Below are 20,423 nucleotides of genomic sequence, written 5' to 3' on the forward strand. Positions count from 1 at the left end.
GGTCCTAGGATTGAGCCCCGCATTGGGCTCCCTGCTCAGGAGGGGAGCCTACTTCTCCTGCTCCCTCTGCACCTTCCCCTGCTTTTCATGCACTCTTTCTCAAATAAATAAATAAATAAAATCTTTAAACAAATTATTATGGAATCAAATCAGTCCGTCTTTACTTTTTTTATGGGTTTTGTGCCTAGCAAAATGTAGTCTTCTCCATCTCCAGATTATAAAAGCTTTCTTCCCATATTTTTATTTCAATACATTGATTTTTTTTTAAAGATTTTATTTATTTATTTGACAGAGATAGAGACAGCCAGCGAGAGAGCGAACACAAGCAGGGGGAGTGGGAGAGGAAGAAGCAGGCTCATAGCAGAGGAGCCTGATGTGGGGCTCGATCCCGTAACGCCAGGATCACGCCCTGAGCCGAAGGCAGATGCTTAACCGCTGTGCCACCCAGGCGCCCCCAATACATTGATTTTTTATGTGTAACTGTAATCCATTTGAAATTTCTGTTTATGTGTGGTATGCGGTGGGGGTCCAACTCTATTTCCAACTGGAGAGCCAATTCCATTAATACTATTTCTTGTAGCGCCTGTCTTTTTCCTGCTGATTTGAAGATCTGCATTTACAGTAAGGAAATCTTAATATACTCATGTGTATGTTTTTGAAATCTCTGTTGTTTCCCCACTGATCTGTTTGTCCCTGGGTTAGTGCTGTACTGTTTCAAATAGCTCTAAGTTATGTTTTGTTAACAAAAGCTCTCCTTTAAAAAAAACAATATTGCCTAATCTACAAAGTTTGTCTTCCATGGAAACTTAACAATCAGTGTGTCAGTTTTCATTAAAGATGTTATTGGTATTTGAATGGAAATTAGATATTAGATACACAGGCTAATTTTACAATGTTGAATTCCTAACCAGAATGTCCCCATTCATTTGGCTCTTCTCTTCATGGATGTCTGGAAAAATACTGAGTTTATTTCTAAGTATTTTGCACATTTTGGTTATATTCATTGGGGATGATTATCTCCTCCCATTATATTTTTTTCTAATTTTATATGTTAGGTATTTTAAAGCTGCCGATTTAAGAAAACATAGTGATCTTGGGGCGCCTGGGTGGCACAGCGGTTGAGCGTCTGCCTTCGGCTCAGGGCGTGATCTCGGCGTTACGGGATCGAGCCCCACATCAGGCTCCTCCGCTATGAGCCTGCTTCTTCCTCTCCCACTCCCCCTGCTTGTGTTCCCTCTCTCGCTGGCTGTCTCTATCTCTGTCGAATAAATAAATAAAATCTTAAAAAAAAAAGAAAACATAGTGATCTTGATTCCTGGTCATCTTGCAAAACTGACTTATTTAATTCAGCAGTTTCTCGGTGCATTCTTTTGGCTTATTTTTGGCTAATCAAATTCCCTAAAATGGTGAGAGCTATGTCTTACCCTTTTTGAAAATCCTACCATTTATTTCGTTATCTCGTTGCCCGTGACCTCTAACGCAGTGCGAAATAGTGGCGGTGATGGTGGGGGTCCGTGTGCTGACCCTGACCTCAGCCTTCACAGGTACTTACTGGGAACGGGTACTTACTGGGGACTCAGCTTCACGGGTACTTACTGGGGACTCAGCTTCACGGGTACTTACTGGGAACGGGTACTTACTGGGGACTCAGCTTCACGGGTACTTACTGGGAACGGGTACTTACTGGGGACTCAGCTTCACGGGTACTTACTGGGGACTCAGCTTCACGGGTACTTACTGGGAACCTTTACTGTGCCAGGCAGTTTGGGGCCCTGGTGATGCAGTAATGAACGACTGAGATGATTATATGGCTTTTCTTATTTAATTTGTTTACGTAATGAAATTCATTACTAGATCTCAGTAGATTTCTTAGATAAATCCCTTAATGCACTGTGGATTCCATTTGCTGGCATTTTATTTAGAATTTCTGCCCCAAAGTTGGCTTGCTCTCCACTTTTCCTCTCTGTTCCACCATTTGTTCAAGTTTGGTGTCTTTGCTGTCTTAGCCTCTTAAAACCCATTGAGAAGCTTTCTAGTATTTTCCTAGGCCCTGAAACAGTTTCTGTGATGCCAGCATCATATCTGTTCCTGAAGTCTGGTAGACTGTGCACGAAAACTCACTGGGCCTGATAGCTCTTTTTAAGGGACGACAAATCTTTGACTATTTGAAAAGTATCTTGTGTAGTTATTGGCCTAGTTGGGTTTCCCACCTCTTTTTTGCATTAATTTTAGTGTAGAAAATCACTTCCTTTAGCTTAGATTCTTACATTTCAAACTGATGTATACAATCTGAACCCATGGCCTCTTTCCCATTTCCAATATTATTTATATATGTATTCTTTCCCCTTTCTTAATTATTAAAGAGTAGAATTGCCGAATTTTTGTCTATTTCGTAGGTGTTTTAAGAAATCCATCTGGTAGGGCTGCCTGGGTGGCTCAGTCCGTTAAGTGTCTGACTTGTGATTTTGGTTCAGGTCATGATCTCAGGGTCATGGGATCAAGCCTGGTGTTGGGTCCAAGCTCAGTGGGGAGCCTGCTTGAGATTCTCTCTCCTTCTGCCGTGCTCTCTCTCAAATACATAAATAAGTCTTTTTAAAAAATCCATCTGGTATACCTTATTGGTTAGCTTTATGGTATCCCTCCTTCCCTCGTATTACCCCAGGTCCTGGTCTGCAGCCCTCCCGCTCTGCCAGGCTGCTCATGGTCTTCAGGGTGAAGCTGTCATACTCCCAGCTCCCAGGAGTCTGATCGAGTTAGCATAGGCCAGTGCCCTGGCCAGCTGGCTCCAGTTGGGTTACCCAGCCAACATAAGGCATGGTTAGAGGAGAGATAGGCACACTCTTCGTCTGAATGTGGGTGAGAAAGCAGAAGGGTGTGGGTGGCTGGCAACCATTTTTTAAAGGTTTTGATTTAAATTCCATTTAGTTCACATAGAGTGTGAGATTAGTTTCAGGTGTACAATATATTGATTCAACACTTGCATACATCACCCAGTATAGTTGGCAACGGTTTCTCAACAAGGGGACCAACCCAGGAGGAAACTGCCACCACTGAAGAGAGGAGACAAGGTTTAAGCCGATTTGAGTGGAAGTTTCTCTTATTTGGGGACTCCTAAATGGTACAAACTAACATTTGGCTTTGGTAATCAAATCTTCTTTTTTGTTCATTTCACTAAAGCCCTTTTAGTTTTCGTAACTCTAACCTACTTTTGGGGGGACTTCTTTTACTGTCCTTTTCCTAACTTCTTGAGTCGTATGCTGGGTCAGTTACTACCGACTTCTTTGCTTTCTAATATTTTCACTTAACTCTATAAAATTTCCCCCGGGTCTTACTTTGGCCATATTGCACACGACTTGTTGCGTACTGAACTCATTATCATTCATCTCTGTATTGTTTCGAATTTCACGGTGTATTTCTTATTTAACCCAAGAGTTCCAGAGAAGGGTGTTATTTAATCTCTTGATGGATAGTTTGGGGACGATGGGGACTTCTTTTCTTTCCCCCCTATTTAAAAATATATCACAGTGTGGATTTAATTATTTTTATGTTTTGCAATTTATTAAGGTTTTATTTGTGCCTAGAATCTGGTCAATTTTAGTGAATGCTTCATGTGTGTTTGAAATGAAAACATTGTGTGTTTTGAAACAAAGTTCTAGCCATAACTGATTGAACTGGGTTTGTTGACTGTATGACTCAAATATTTTATGTCTGTATAATCCGTTGATTTCTGAGAGGTTTAGCACGAGAATTAAGACTTCCTCTTGCAGTTCCAACAATTCTTGCTTTATGTTTCGGCGCTATGTTGGTAAGAGTGTAGAGTGTATGCTCACTACACCATCTTGGTGGGTCATACCCTAGTAATATACAATTTGCCTTTGTCCCACTTGCTATTACTTGTGTTTTCAAAGACCCAGATCATAGAGTTCATTCATAATTCTGCTGTTCTAATCGATTAAGGTATAATTTTATATTTTGTACATGTCTCCGAAAGATTTTCCTTGGCTTATTTTTTTTTTTAAGTTTATTTATTTGAGAGAGAGTGAGAGCGAGAGAGCAGGAACGGGGGAGGGGCAGAGGGAGAGGGAGAGGCAGACCCCCTGCTGAGCAGGGAGCAGGAAGCAGGACTCGATCCCAGGACCCCGAGATCATGACCCGAGCCCAAGGCAGATGCTTAACCGATGGAGCCAACCAGGCGCCCACCTTGGCTTTATTTTATACCTTTTACGGTTTCCTGATTGGAGCCTTTAACTCATTTTCATTCTTTGTTATTCAATAATAAATACCTTTAAGGTTGTGGATTTGCTTTGAACATACCCAGGAAGTTTTTAATGCATTACTCTAATTATTAATATTTTCTAAAGAGTTTATAGAATGTTATTTCTTCAAAATATGTTAACAAAGTTTATTTTTAAAAATTTCAGAGAAGTTGCTCACTCTCGTGTTATTAAGTGCTTGTGTCATTGCATCGTGGTACAAAGGTGGGGCCCAAAATGTTCCACTTCGGGGCAGCTTTTGTGGTGGTGGTGGTGGTCTAGTGTGGGGTTGATTTTTATAGCTATTCCATCCCCCAAAGACAGAGTCGGAGAAGCCTGTCCCCTAAAGTGAGGATTTTCAGTTTCACACAGATCACTGATTGACTTTGCGTTATAGGTTTGAGGGTACGTCATCGATGGACAGAACTTTATGATGTTACATAGTCATTCTAAATTTATCCTTTCTCAGCATGACATAGCTTTTTCTGTGTAAAGCTTTTGTCCTGAGTCACATCCCTAGAGAGCAACACTGCCATTTCTATTTTCACTTGCATATACTTACTATATTTTTGCCTGTCTTTTTACTTTCGTCTGCTTCATGTGACTGTGTTTTAGGTGACTCTCTGATAAGTAGCATGTGAGTGGACTTTTCTTCTACCCAATAGAAGAGTGTTTGACTTTTGAAAGTAGAGGGGTTTTGTATTCAGATTGGTGGTGATGGTGGATATGCTTGGTTTTTATTGACTTTTCTTATTTTGTTTCATTGATTGATCCCCTAGAGTATTATTTTCCATGAAGGCAGGAGAGTAGATAGGGTTTTTCTTCTCTGGATTTTCTTTTTTCTTTTCTTTTCTTTTCTTTTCTTTTCTTTTCTTTTCTTTTCTTTTCTTTTCTTTTCTTTCTTTCCTTTTCTTTTCTTCGTCTCCTCTCTCCTTTCCTCTTCCCTTCCTTCCCTTTCCCTTTCCCTTCCTTTCCTTTTCTTTCTCCCTGTTTCCCCCTAGGGGAAATCTGATTGTAGTGATAATCATTTCCTTGATTTTCTGCCATGGATCTCTAGACATAGTTTGTTTTGCTTGTTTTTGAATTTCATACGGTATGTACCTTTCTGTGTCCGACTTCTTTTATGTTTGTTTATGAGACTGGCCACGTCGCTCCGTGGAGCAGTCCACTCTTGCCGCCGGTGAGTATTCTGAGCCTCCATCCTGCCTTCGAGGGCTGTTGGGTAGCTTCCGGGTGGGGCTCTAACCAGCAGTCCTGCTGTGAACCGTCTCTAATAACTGGCCTGCTGCATCAGTGCATGACTGTGTCTAGGGCATGCAAGTAGGAGGGTGGGTGCAGGTTGGGGGGTAGGCACATACTGTGCTTTACTAACTGATCCCGAAGTTCCCCGCCATGGCAGCCTGGTTCATCCACACCCCCGCCCCCCAGCAGTGTGCCAGCAACCTTGTTACCCCACGTCCTTGGCAACACTGGTGATGGGGCGGGGCAGGAGTGAGCAGTCCTAACGGACAGTGTGAGGAGCATGGGATCCCTGCGGGGGGGACATCAGTGAGGTGCTAGGGAGCCGTCCCAAGATGGCGTCTCTTCTGCTGGCTCGTGAAGACACAGGCCTGCAAGCTGCTTCCTCTCAGAAAGTCATGTTCCCGGGCCCAGAACACCTGACCTCCCTCTACCCCGGAGCCGAGCCTGTGGGAGAAAGGAAAACTCCGGCTTGGGCTCAGGCACCCCCCGCTGGAACTAGCCATCATCCCCTTCTAGTGACTCAGTTCACACACCTCCAGGGTGCCCTCAGAAGGGTTTCACGAGGGGGACTGGACTGGGCGCTGGGGTCTACAGGTGCTGTAGTGGGCTCAGGATTGGGCACACAGGGGCACCATCAAGGTCAAGGCTGAGCCCAGGAGGCACTGTCACGGGCGAGATATCAGGTGTTGTCACAGGCTCAGGGCTGAGCCCCAGGACCATCCTTCCAGGGAGGGGTCTGGCAGCAGCATCCCATTGTGACCTTGGCGGGCCCTCGCCATGACCACACTGTCTCCCGCTCAGGATCCTGCTTCTGCCCCAGCTGGGTGAGCCCCTGACCCTGGGACAGTGGCCCAGTCCCCGCTACCGTGAATAAACAAACCATGAGTTCTAGAATTTTCACACAGTGGAGACGCCCAGCCCCACCCCACCCCCACGTCCCATTACGAGGACCGGAGCAGGCTGGGCACCTGCTAGCCATGGCGTGTGGGCCAGGAGATCTTCAGAGCCTCCCATCTTCATTTTCCTCTGCCAGACTTGGGATGTATTTACAAGGTAGGGCTTTAGGGACAGGGGAGAGAGGCAGGAGGGGTGCTGTCCTCGTGCCTACATTTCTCCATATCCTGACCGGCACATCCTCACCAGCCTGCATGGTGTGCCAGCCTAGGGATCCAGCCAGTGTCGCAGCAGTTCTGGTTTACAGGGTGGCCATGACCACAAGGGAAGAGCCTTATTAGGAACTGGGGAACAGGAGCACCTGGGTGGCTCAGTCGGTGAAGCGTCTGCCTTTGGCTCAGGTCATGATCCCAGGGTCCTGGGATCGAGACCCGCATCGGGCTCCCCGCTCATCAGGGAGCCTGCTTCTCTCTCTGCCTGCCTCTCGCCCTGCTTATGTGCTCTCTCGCGCTCTCACTCTCTCACAAATAAATAAATAAATTAAATGTTAAGGGAAAAAAAAGAAATTGCGGAACAAGCTAACAGCTGCGGACCCGATGAGCTCATTTGGGAGGTGCAATCTAGGAGAACCAGGACCTGGGATGACAATGGGAGGTGTGAGTGACTGCTTAAGGCTGCCTACCTAAGGTCTCAAGCCCCTGTGAGCTGGGCTTTGCAGGGTCCCCATTTTGCGAGAGGAAACTCAGCCCAGGGGACTTCAGTGACTCGTGGAGCCAGGATTCAACACGGGTTTTCAGGAGACTCTTTGGGGTGAAACCTTTGAGCCGCCATGTGACAGAAGTCCCCTTGGGTCCCCACGCTAAGCAACCACATGTGATCTGGTAGGGGTGGCCCTGGCTTAGGTCACCCGCCCACTGACCATTGTGCCGCTTGGCAGAAAACATGCTGGCGTGGCATCTGTGAGTAGGGACATGTCCCCCAACTCAGGGACCTTCCCTTTCTTTTTCCCCTCGCTGAGAACCTCCCCTTCTCAGGCCCGTGCCTTGTCGAATGAGTGAGTGAGCGAGTGAGTGTTCTCCTACCCGGGGCTGCCCCTACAGAGCAGACTGCGGTGCCTGTGATGATGTGGAGGTGGGGGTGGGGACCTGTGACCTTACAGAGACAGAGGTCACGAGCCAAGACACGTCTTTCTGTCACCACAGGTGAGTGTGGGCCGTGACATCAAGGTGCGGCTTGTAAGTGGGAGTGCTGTGACTCCCGGGCTCCGAAGGGGTAGAGGTCGTCTGCAGTGGGGTCCGTTTGAGCCCCCGAGTGTCCCCTGTGTGTGGGATGGTGATGCTGTGCCTCTGGCAAGCTTGATCTGCAACACCTCACGCCCCAACCCGTCCATCAGGGCTCCCCCCAGATGTGGGGGGGCCTGGCATGCCCAGGCCGAGTCCTGAAATTCGTGTGTAAGGTTTCAAGGAAGGAGGTTGGAGTCGGTGTTGTTTGGATGTGAGTTCTGAGGAGGGCAGTTCTCTGAGCCTGGGGAACCCACGCAGGGCGTGGTGCGCAGAGGCGAAGCCCACGCCTGCCCCTGGGACAGTCACTTTTTAGGTGCTGGAGTCCATTCTGCAGAACCCTGGCTCTGCAGGCCCACAGCTTTGTGAGAAAGGAAAGGGCAAGCCTCTGGGACTCCTCTTTCCTCCCGGAGTGGGACAGTGGCCATTGGGCAGGCTGTAATCTGAAACAAGGTAGCCATAACCCCACCACAGCATATGAGGGGAGCTGGAAATGTGGCTCCCCCCTGGGGAACATAGGGACACGAGCAAGAACGAAGCAGCGAGAGAACGAGGCAAGACAAAAGTCCGTGGGGGCTCATGAGGGTGCCCGTGGATCCCTGTGGAAGGCCCTGGTTGAGGGTAAAGGTGTCCGGCCACGGAACTCTGTGGCAAGGGAGCCGGCCGTCTACATGTCCTTGTACCAGAAGCCCTGGGATGTGGTAGAATGGTTTGGGGGGGATTTCTATGAAACAGGGCCCACTAGATGTTTCTGCTAATGTATATGGACCACCTAGATTATTAGCCTTGTCTGTTTATTAAGGGATCCCTCCGCCAGCATCAAGGACCCTCCCCAGGCAAGGACAAGCCTTGGTTACTGCTGCTGAGTCCCCGATGCTTTGTTTGGCAGGCACACTGAGGGGAACAGACTTTCTGGAACCACACCAGCTTCTGACGGGTGTAAACGCATGTCTAGCTTTGCCTCTGTGAGGCTCCATGACTGCGTGTTAACAGCTTGTTGGCCAGCCCAAACTTGACAGCAGGCTATATACATAAAAAAAAAAAAAAAAAAAAAAAAAAAAAAAAAAAAAAAACCAACAAAAAACCCAAAAAACCTTTTTATTTGTCTTTCATCTTGGTCTCCAACCTTTGCTGTAGAATTTCTCTCCCTTTCCTGTCCTCAACGATGTTCAGTTATTAAACAGCAGCCCAAGATGTTCCAGTTCAAAATCCCAGACTCCAAACCAGTTCCATGCAGCTCCTTCTCCTCCCGCTCCTGCTGTTGGGGACAGGGAGGGGCAAGGAGGGGACCGAGGAGCATCTCTACTTGCTTCCGCTTCCTCCTAGGGTCACAGAGAGCACCCCCCGGGGGGCGGGGCTGGGAAGGCGGCCCTGGAGTCCTACAGCGCAACGTCACTGCGTCCTGCTCACTTGTGCTCCCTCACCTATGTGAGAAAGTGACCGGCAACTCACTGCTCCAATGAGTCTCCTGCTTTACTCCCTTAACCATCTGCCTGTGTAAACGAGCGGACAGAGATCAATCCTGGGGTGGTGGCTCCTAAGGAACCCTGGAGGGGCCGGCTGGTCCCCCTTGTTTGGCAGATTGCTTTATCATGTGGGGCACTCGCTGCCTCTGGGCCTTTGGTTATCATCGTTAGGGCGGTAGGAAACGCCCTCGCCCACCCGTGCGATGGCTGGAATGTGGCTCTGTCTGCCTCGATAGTCTGCTGTGTATGGTGGTGGGAGGGTCCCTTGAGAATCCACTCGGAGCTGGCATGGTCCCCTTTCCACCTTTCTCCTTAGAACCCTGGTTCCAGACCTGCGGTCACACCAACATCGCCTGCAAGATGGTGAAGGGGAGGCTGGTGGAGGTAGGCAAGTGGCCGTGGCAGGTGAGCATCCTGTTCCTGGGCGCCTACATCTGCAGCGGCTCCCTCATCCACCACCAGTGGGTCCTCACGGCTGCGCACTGCCTGCAGAGGTCAGTCCGGGCAGCCGGCCGGTCCCAGGAGCTTTGCTTTTTGGCCTGGGTGGGGTGGGGGGGGCTGTAAATCTGGGGATCTGGGACTAGGGGCCTGGCTGGGTTACCCTGTGCTCAGTCTGTGTCTCTCCAACCACTCACGGCCTCGCTTCTGGCAATCTGCCTCCTGCCCTGGGCCCTGCAGATCCAAGGACCCCAAAATGTACTCCGTGAACGTGGGAGTCCAGCGCCTCCCAGACAATGGCACTCAGCTCCTACTCACCCGCATTGTGATTCACGAGGACTTCCGCAACCTCATAGCCCAGGACATTGCCCTCCTGAAGCTCAGGGACCCCATCTCCTGGTCCCCCCTCATCCAGCCTGTCTGCCTACCCAACAACAGATTCACGCCGTCTGTCGGAACCATGTGCTGGGCCATCGGGTGGGGACGTAAAAACGCTCGAGGTAAGTGAAGGCAGGCAGAGGTCCCAAGACACTGGCCTCTTCAGGACACAACTCCAGCATGGGCTCATTTGTTTATTCCCACCTTTAAAATTTTTTTTACTTATCTACTTGAGAGAGGGAGAGAGAGAGAGCAGTGGCTGGGGGGTGGGGAGGCAGAGGGAGAGAGAATCCCAAGCAAGCTCCATGCCCAGCCAGGAGCCCAGTGTGGGGCTCGATCCCACGACCCCGAGATCATGACCTGAGCCAAAAATCAAGAGGCAGATGCCCAACCCACTGAGCCACGCAGGCACCTCTCATTCATTCATTCATTCATTCATTCCCTTATTAACTTGCTCCCTCCATCAGCAAGCGTTCCTGAGCGATCACACATGCTGCCCACTATCCCGCTCTCTGTCGATAGGAAGATACACACGGTGCTCTCGTGTAAAAGGCACACACGGCCTGCATGAACTTCAGTTGCCAACGTGAAGTTGAATCCAGTGCCAAGCCCTCACCTCGCAGCATGGCAGGGAATTGATCTTTGGCTATTAATGGGGTTCTCTGTCTCAGGAAGCATCAAGGCATTGGGCAGCATTCATACATACTTGTTACCGCCAGGCACCAATAATTCCTGAACATCTGGCCTCCATGGGGGCCACCCTCAAGTCCTAGAATCTAGGAGTGTTTGTGGGATCCCGCCTTCCAGGGGGTGGTGCACTTTGGGCTCTGGGGTCTTGACATCTTGCCAGGTAGCCACAGAGCAGTCAGTGCTCAGCCTCCACCCTCATGAAACCTGAATTATTGGAGGAGTCTCTCCTTGTCCTCATTCAGTGCCTAGATGTTGCTCTGAGACCCTGGGGATACTTTTGCTTCCGTCTTTTTAATGAGCTTAGGTTTTTTTTTTTTTTCCAAAGTCAGGCCGTGGGGATGGGGCCTTTATAAATTACCATGCCAGGAAGTGGCCCTGCCTCCCACCCTAGTGAATCTGGACAACCTCGAGACGGAGGTGTGCCAAATAGTTGAAGGGATGACAAGGCAGGATCTCTCTCTCTCTCTCTCTCTCTCTCAGTCTCTTCAGTAACCCCAAAGACCCCCTACAGCCTTCAGGAGGTGGCTGTCAAGATCATAAACAGTGAAACCTGCCAAGAGCAGTACCAGTTCCTCTTCTTGAAGGACCAGAAGAAGTTCATTGGGAAGGACATGCTGTGTGTCAGCTCGGAATGGGGCATGGACTCCTGTCAGGTGCGGGGCTTGTGGCCCAGGGCAGGGAGAGGGCTCTCAGGGGTCATGTCTTCCTTTTCATAGGGCACTGTGTGACCTTATGAAAATCTCCTTTCCTCGGCCTTCAGTTTCCAGTCTGTGAAATAGGGCAGAAAATATTCTTTGCACTTGTCCAGAATAATGGTAATAATGGCAATGCATCTCAGGTCTTTTTGTAAATTAATTTTTTAAAGATTTTATTTATTTATTTTTGAGAGAGAGAGAGTGAGAGAGCAAGCGTGTGCAAGCACGTGCATGCACAGGGAGTGGGGGAGGGGCAGGGGGAGAGAGTCTCAAGCAGACTCCCTGCTGCACAGGGAGCCCACGCAGGGCTGCGTCCCATGACCCTGAGATCTCGACCGGCGCTGAAATCAAGAGTCACATGGTCAACCGACCTAGTCACCCAGGCTCCCTAGTTTTCAGTTGTCTCATATCACAAACTGCTGGATAGTCTCACACATAATCTCCCTATTTACATGTTCCAGAATTTCTCGACAGGATGTGTCCTGCAAGGAACTGGTGGGTCATAGGCTGTGCATGCCTTCATCTTTAATAGTTATTGACAAATTCTTTTCCATGGTGATTGTAGGAATCCATATTCTTCTAGCAGTGTTTGAGAATTCTGTTGTTCTCTGTTGTTGCCAACATTGTTGGTACTGGCAGACTATAAGGTGTTTTCCATTCTGTTAGACGAGAAACAGAGCAATAGTGTGGCATCGTGGCTGCTGTGTGCATGTCCCCGTCACTAGTGCAGTTATACATCTCTTCACATGCCTGGTCTCCACTCGTGATTCTTCTTCTATGAATCCCTTTTTCAGATGTTTTGCACATTTCTTATTGTTTGTCTTTTTCTTTCTATTATATTTTTATATTTTGGATACTGGTTCGGTGTTCATTGCATATATTGCAGATATCTTGTCCCAGTTCTTCATTACGTTTACACCGTCCTTTGCTGAACAGCAGTTTACGTTTTATTGTCGTCAAATGTAGAGCCACGTTTTCCTTTCTCGTTTATGCTTTTGCGTCTTATTTAAGAAATCTTTCCTTTTCCTGAGGTCGTAAAGACATTTTCCTATATATATTTTTAAATATTTTATTTATTTATTTATTCAACAGAGATAGAGACAGCCAGCGAGAGAGGGAACACGAGCAGGGGGAGTGGGAGAGGAAGAAGCAGGTTCCCAGCAGAGGAGCCTGACGTGGGGCTCGATCCCATAACGCCGGGATCACGCCCTGAGCTGAAGGCAGACGCCCAACCGCTGTGCCACCCAGGCGCCCCCCTATATTTTTTTTTTTTGTCAATGGTGTAAGATAGAGAAAGGACTATTTTTATTTCTTTCCTCATGTGGACTTTCATTTGTCCCAATGGCATCGATTGCAAAAATCGTTTCCTAGCTGTAAAATATGACATCATATACATAAAATGTGGAGGTGGTGAGGAGATAAAAATGTAGTGTTTAGAATATGTTCAAACTTAAGTGATGTTAACTTAAAATAAATTGTTTTATACATAGGATGTTATGAACCTCAATGGCAACCACAAGTCAAAGCCTATAATAGATACACACACACACACACACTCACACAGAGAAAGGAATCCAAGCAAAACACTAAAAAAAGTCATCAAAGCACAAGAGAAGAGAACAAGAGAGGAAGAAAGGAACAAAGAAGAACTATAAAAACAACCAGATAACGATTAACAAAATGGCAATAAGTATATAAAGTTCCGTAATTACTTTAAATGTAAATGGACTAAATGCTCCAATTGACTGTATGGATGAAAAAAAGCAAGATTCATTTATATGCCGCCTATAAGAGACTCACTCAGAACTAAAGATACATACAACCTGAAAGTGAAGGGATGGAGAAAGATATTCTGTGCAAATTGAAGCAAAAAGAAAAAAAAAAGTTGTGGTGGCAATACTTATATTAGACAAAAGAGATTTAAAAAAAAACCCTAACATAATAAAGAAGGGCATTACATAACGATAAAGAGATCAATCTAACAAGAGGATATAACAATTGCAAATATCTATGCACCTGATATACGAGCACCTAAATATGTAAAGCAGAATTAACAGACATAAAAGGAAAAATTAACAGTGAAACAATAATATTAGCTTACTTTAGCACATTACTTACTCAATGAGTGGATTTTCCAGACAGAAAATCGGTAAGGAAGCAGTGCCTTTGAACAGCCCACTAGATCAGATGGACTTAATATAGTATATATGCTGAATGTTTTATATATATTATATATATGTGTGTGTATATATGTGCATTACATGGCTGTGTTATATATATATTCACACACACACACACACACACACACACACACATTCCATCCAAAAAACAGCAGAATACACATTCTTTTCAAGTGCACAGGTGCAGACAGAACATTGTCTAGGACAGATCACATGTTAGGCCACAGAAACAAATCTCAGTGAACTTAAGAAGATTGAAATCCTATCAAGCATCTTTTCTGACCACAACAGTATGAAGCTAGAAATCAATTACAAGAAAAAAACCTGGAAAAAATGGAAATGTGGAGGCTAAACAACACACTTCCAAATAAGCAATGGATCAATGAAGAAATCAAAGAGGAAATTTAAAAGAATACCTTGAGACAAATGAAAATGGAAATATAATGGTTCAAAATCTTTGAGATGCAGCAAAAACAGTTCTTTTTAAAAAATTTTTGATGTTTTTAATTTTAATTCTAGGATAGTTAACAATACAGTGTTCTATTAGTTTTAGGTGTGCAATATAGTCATTCAACAATTCTATGCATCACTACGTGGTGCTCATGATGGTAAGTGGACTCTTAATCCCCATCACCTATTTCACCCATCCCCCCACCCACCTCCCCTCTGATACACTTTATTTTAAATGAGTACCCTCAGTTAAAGTTACTATTTTTTTCAACAAGAACGTTTTTTACTTGAAGCATATTTCAGAATACATGGTTCTAGAAGATGTATATAAAACATTCCATCCAAGAAAAATAGAATACACATTTTTCTCAAGTATACATAGAATCCCCTGATTAGGTCACAAAAAGAGACATGATAAATATTACAAATTTAAGACTGAAATCATGCCAAGGATATTTTCCAACCACAATGGTATAAAGCTAAAGATCAACAAGAAAACAAAACTGGAAAATCTACAATGTAAATATTAAATATTTAATATGTAAATATTAAACAACACACTACTGCACAAGCAGTGGGTCAAATAAGAAAAAAATGGCAAGTCAAATATGGCTCAAAACAAAAGAAAAAGGAAACACTATTCTAAAACTTATGGAATGAAGCAAAAACAGATGTTAGAGTGAAATTTATGCTACAAATGCTTGTATTAAGAAAAAAGTTCACATAACTTAACACCACAAGGAACTAGAAAAAGAACAGACTCAGCTGAAATTTAGTAGAGGAAGGAAATAACAAAGAAAAATTAGAAATATATAGAGACCAGAATAAATAATAATATAACTTTGAAAGTAATGACCAGTTTAAAAACAAAAACACAAAATTGTCAATGCTTTGATTGAAAAGCAGTTCTAAGAGGCAAGTTTATAATGCTGCAAGCCTACCTCAAGAAACAAAATCACAATTTAACCTTACACCTGAAGGAAAGAGAAAAAGAACAAAGCCCAAAGTTAGTAGAAGGAAATAATAAACATTGGAGTGATATAAATAAAATAGAGACAAAAAAAACCCCCACAAACAAACAATAGAAAAGATCAATGAAACGAAGAGCTGGTTCTTTGAAAAGATAAAATTGATAAGCCTTTAGCCAGACTCATCAAGGAAATGAGAGAGGGCTCAAATAAACAGAATCAGAAATGAAGGAGAAGTTCAACTAACACCACAGAAATACAAAGAATTATAAGAGACAACTGTAGAAAAATAAAACACTAAAAAATTGGACAACTAGAAGAAATAGATAAATTCCTAGAAACATACACTTTTCCCAGAATTAATCAGGAAGATATCGAAATTTGGAACAGGCTGATTACTAGTAATGAAAGGGAATCAGGAATCAAAATACTCCCAACAAACAAAAGTCCAGGACCAGACGGCTTCACAGGTGAATTCTACCGAATATTTGAAGAAGAGTTATTACCTATTCTTCTCAAACTATTCCAAAAAATTGAAAAGGAAAGAATGATTCCAAATCTATTCTATGAGGCTGGCACTACCCTGATACTAAAACCAGACAAAGACATTACACAAAAAGAAAATTACAGACCAATATCCCTAATGAACACAGAAGCAAAAATCCCCAACAGAATATTAACGAACTGAATTCAACAATAGATTAAAAGGATCATTCACTATGATCAAATGGGATTTGTTCCAGGATGCAAAGATGGTTCAATATCTGCAAATCGATCAACATGATACACCACATTAACAAAAGGATAAAGATCATACGATCATCTCATTAGATGTGGAAAAAGCATTTGACAAAATTCAACATCCATTCATAGAAAAATCTCTCAGCAAAGTGTGTTTAGAGGGACGATACCCCAACATACCAGAGGCCATATATGACAATCCCATAGCACATAATATTCAATGGTGAAAAACTGAAAGCTTTTCCTCTAAGATCAAGAATGAGATAAGGTGTTCACTCTTGCCACTTTTATTCAACATAGTACTGAGGTTTTAGCCACCACCATCAGACAAACAAAAGATATAAAAGGCATCCAAACTGGCGAGGAAGAAGTAAAACTGTCACTATTTGCAGATGACATGGTACTATATATAGAAAACACTAAAGACTCCCAAAACTAACAGAACTAATAAAGGAATGCATTGAAGTTGCAGGGTACAAAATGAATATACAGAAATCTGTTGCATTTCTATACACTAATAATGAAATAGCAGAAAGAAATTAAGAAAACAACTCCATTTACGATTGCATCAAAAAGAATAAAATACCTAGGAATAGATTTAATCAAGGAAGTGACAGACGTGTACTCTGAAAACTATAAGAAATTGAAGACAACACAAATAAATGGAAAGACATACCATGTTCATGGTTTGGAAGAATTCATCGTTAAAGTGTCCGTACTATCCAACACAAGCTACAGATTCAGCTCAATCCCGATCAAAATACCAGCAGTAATTTTGACAGAACTAGAAAAAAAATCCTGACATTTTTATAAAACCACAAAGGACCCAGAATAGACAAAGCAATCTTGAGAAAGAACGAAGTTGGAGGTATCATGGTCCCAGATTTCAAGCTATACTACAAAGCCAGAGTACTGAAAATGGTATGGTACCAGCACAAAAATAGACACAGATCAATGGAACAGAACAGAGAGCCCCCAAACAAACCCATGCTTGCATGGTTAATTAATCTGTGACAAAGGAGGCAAGAATACACCATGAAGAAAAGACTATCTCTTCGATAAATAATGTTGGGAAAACCAAACAGCTATATGCGAAAGAATGAAACTCGACCGCTTTCTTACACCATACACAAAAATAAACTCAAACTGGATTAAAGACCTAAATGTAAGACCTCAAACCATAAATCTCCTAAAAGAAAACACAGGCAGTAAACTCTTGCACATCAGTCTTAGCAATATGTTTTTGCATCTGTCTCCTCAGGCGAGGCCAACAAAAGCAAAGCTAAAACAAAAACAATACAATTGGGACTACATCAAACTGAAAAGCTTCTGCACAGTAAAGGAAACCATCAACAAAATGAAAAGGCAACCTACGGAATGGGAGAAAGTTTTTGCAAATGATATTTTCGGTAATGGGTGAATATTCAAAATATGTAAAGAACCCATACAACTCAATATCAAAAAACACCCCAAACAAACAAAAAACCCAACAATCTGATTTAAAAATGAGGAGAGGGACCTGAAAAGACATTTCTTTTCTTTTTTTTTTTTAAAGATTTTATTTATTTATTTGACAGAGAGACAGCCAGCGAGAGAGGGAACACAAGCAGGGGGAGTGGGAGAGGAAGAAGCAGGCTCCTAGTGGAGGAGCCTGATGTGGGGCTCGATCCCAGAACTCTGGGATCACACCCTGAGCCGAAGGCAGACGCTTAACCGCTGTGCCACCCAGGCGCCCCTGAAAAGACATTTCTTCCAAAGAAGACCTCCAGATGGCCAACGGACACAGGAGAAGATGCTCATCACTCAGCATCAGGGAAATGCAAATCAAAACCACAACGAGGTATCACCTCACGCCTGTCAGGATGGCTAAAATTAACTATGCAAGAAACCAGGCTTCGGTGAGGATGTGGAGAAAAGGGAACCTCTTGCACTGTTGGTGGGAATGCGAACTGGTGTTGCCACTGTCGAAAACAGTGTGGAATTTCCTAAAAAAGTTAAAAAGTAGGACCACTCTATGATCCAATAATCCCACTGCTGGGCATTTACCTGAAGAAAATGAAAATGCTAATTTGAAAACATACATGCATCCCTACGTTTATTGTCTTATTTACAACAGCCAAGTTATGGAAGCAGCCCAGGTGTCCATAGATAGATGAGTGGATAAAAAAGACCTCCACTGTGTTTTTGGACTTTTTTCTTTTCTTTTCTTTTCTTTTTTTTTAAGATTTTATTTATTTATTCGACAGAGAGAGAGACAGCCAGTGAGAGAGGGAACACAAGCAGGGGGAGTGGGAGAGGAAGAAGCAGGCTCATAGTGGAAGAGCCTGATGTGGGGCTCAATCCCATAACGACAGGATCACGCCCTGAGCCGAAGGCAGATGCTTAACCGCTGTGCCACCCAGGCGGCCCTGGACTTTTTTCTTTTCTAATAAAGGTGTTTAAGGCTACACATTTCCCTCTAAATACTGCTTTAGCCAAATGCCATATATTTTAATATGTGGCATTTTTACTGTTATCCAGTTCTAAATATTTTCTATAATTCCTATTCTTATTTCGTTTTGACCCATGACTTATTTAGAAGGTTTTTTTTTTCATTTCCAAATACATGTGTGCTTGTTTGTTTTATGAATGATTTCCGACCCAGTTGTCGTGTGGTAAGAAAATTGGCTCTACGGCAATACCAGTGATAGGGAATATGTTGCAACTTGCCTAGTGGCCTGGTATGTGGTTAAGTTTTTAATATTTATTCATTGTTTTCTATTTCTCTTAATTTTTCTTCTGCTTCCCTTGGGCTTGATTTGGTTTTCTTTTTCTGTCTTTTTGAGCAAGAAGATTTATTCTTTCTAGTTTCGTGTTTGAAGTTTTTAAAACCATGAAATCATCTTTTAATTAAACGTGGTTTCATCTCTTAAATCTTGTACTGTTGTGATTCCCTTGTGACTACCTTATTTTTAAAAATATATAGTGTGATTTGAAAGGAAATGCATGCATTTCCTTAAAAAAGTAGTACATAAATGTAAATATTGGAAAATGAAACTTTCTTATAATCAAACTACCTAGAAATTTCTGCTCTAAGTTGTTTAGTTTCTATCCTCAACACTTCTTTCTATACAATATGCAATTCTAAAACAGTTTTAGGTTTTTTTTTTTTTTTAGTTTTTATCTTTAATGAAAGGCTGTACTATACTTTTATTCTCCAAATTTTTTACTTTCACTTGAAATAGATCTTGCACTATCTTGGACTCTCTATATAAATACATTCCATTCTCCTTGAATACTGAACAACAATTCTCTCGTACTGTTATGTCATCATCTATTTAACTGTTCTCTTATTGATAGACATCTGAACTCATTTCCGTATTTTTCTTCCACGCCAGAGTAAAAATCTTTTTTCATAGATCTTTGCACATTTGTTCAAATATTTCTCTAAAATAAATTTTTAGAAGTGTAATTACAAAATGAGTTGTATGCATATTTAAAATCTTAACAGATATTGACAAATTAGCCTTCCCTAATATTTGATCCATTTATATCAATACCAGCAGTATATGAGCACTCCTTTCTCCAAGTCATCACCAGCATTAGGCATTATTATTTTTATTTTAGCTTCTTGTTCCTCTGATAGACTAAAACTTTTATTCCTGCCTTAATTTTATGAACTGGGGCAATTTTGTAAATTTTGTAAAATTAAATAGGAAGTCTCAACTAAGTCATTACATACACTGTGTATCAGGATTCAGAGGAAGTTGTGTGACTGACATTCCACAATGTGTGTGTATCAAAGGGTCAAGAGGGGTAGAGTGATTTTATGTGGAGGATTTCTCAGGAGAGAGCTCACTCTTCCCCCTCTAAGGGCTGGGGGGATGCCTGTCCCACCCTCAGATCTCCTGGGAGGGGTTTCAACAAAATCACTCAGACAGTATGGTGTTCACCCACTCGGGGGCAGAGTCGGCTGTCCGTGTCCCCAAGATCCAGACAGCAGGAACTGCCTGGGGGATGAACTGGCTCCCTTGCCTCCTCACCCTCCTGCTTTAACCTTGGCAGGTTAGAAAACTGGGGTTGGAGGGGGTGCCGAAGGAAAGGAACAGGGAAAGCAGACCTGGCTTCCTCCTTCCCAGGCCTCCTGCTTGCCAAAAGCCCTAGACAGCAGTGGGGAGAAGTTTTACTTTAAATCAAGTCTGGCATTGAGATTGTTGTGTGGGAATGGATATTCTTTTTTTTTTTTTAAAGATTTTATTTATTTGACAGATAGAGACAGCCAGCGAGAGAGGGAACACAAGCAGGGGGAGTGGGAGAGGAGAAGCAGGCTTATAGCAGAGGAGCCTGATGTGGGGCTTGATCCCAGAACACGGGGATCACGCCCTGAGCCAAAGGCAGATGCTTAACCGCTGTGCCACCCAGGCGCCCCGGGAATGGATATTCTGATGTCTGAACCGAGATACATTTAAGTGACTGTGTCATCTTAGCGACCATGATCACATTAATCACAGGGAGCAAAGCCTTCTGGTTCTGCCCAAGTTCTTTTTTTTTTTTATTAAAGATTTTATTTATTTATTTGACAGACAGAGAGACAGCCAGCGAGAGAGGGAACACAAGCAGGGGGAGTGGGAGAGGAAGAAGCAGGCTCCCAACTCAGGAGCCTGATGCGGGGCTCAATCCCAGAACACCGGGATGATGCCCTGAGCCAAAGGCAGACGCTTAAAGACTGCGCCATCCAGGCGCCCCATGGTTCTGTCCAAGTTCTTAAC

At 43.8% G+C, this 20,423-nt stretch overlaps 1 protein-coding gene across 2 annotated transcripts in view; it reads left to right on the forward strand.

Moving 5' to 3' along the window:
- Positions 1 to 5,183: 5,183 nt before the first annotated feature.
- LOC103674877 (serine protease 46) overlaps positions 5,184 to 20,423 on the forward strand; it is a 26,509-nt gene continuing 11,269 nt past the window's right edge. The window contains exons 1-4 of one of the 2 annotated variants that reach the window (XM_040628918.1): positions 5,184 to 5,433; positions 9,452 to 9,629; positions 9,814 to 10,073; positions 11,122 to 11,294. In XM_040628918.1, the coding sequence (XP_040484852.1) occupies positions 9,496 to 9,629; positions 9,814 to 10,073; positions 11,122 to 11,294 (567 nt within the window). In that variant the 5' untranslated portion in view covers positions 5,184 to 5,433; positions 9,452 to 9,495. Of the gene's footprint in view, positions 5,434 to 6,915; positions 9,630 to 9,813; positions 10,074 to 11,121; positions 11,295 to 20,423 lie in introns of those variants that run through there. The other variant, XM_040628917.1, reaches the window with a different exon arrangement.

This window comes from Ursus maritimus, unplaced genomic scaffold, assembly GCF_017311325.1.
Source record: "Ursus maritimus isolate PB19 unplaced genomic scaffold, ASM1731132v1 scaffold_14, whole genome shotgun sequence".
Taxonomy (NCBI): Eukaryota; Metazoa; Chordata; class Mammalia; order Carnivora; family Ursidae; genus Ursus; species Ursus maritimus.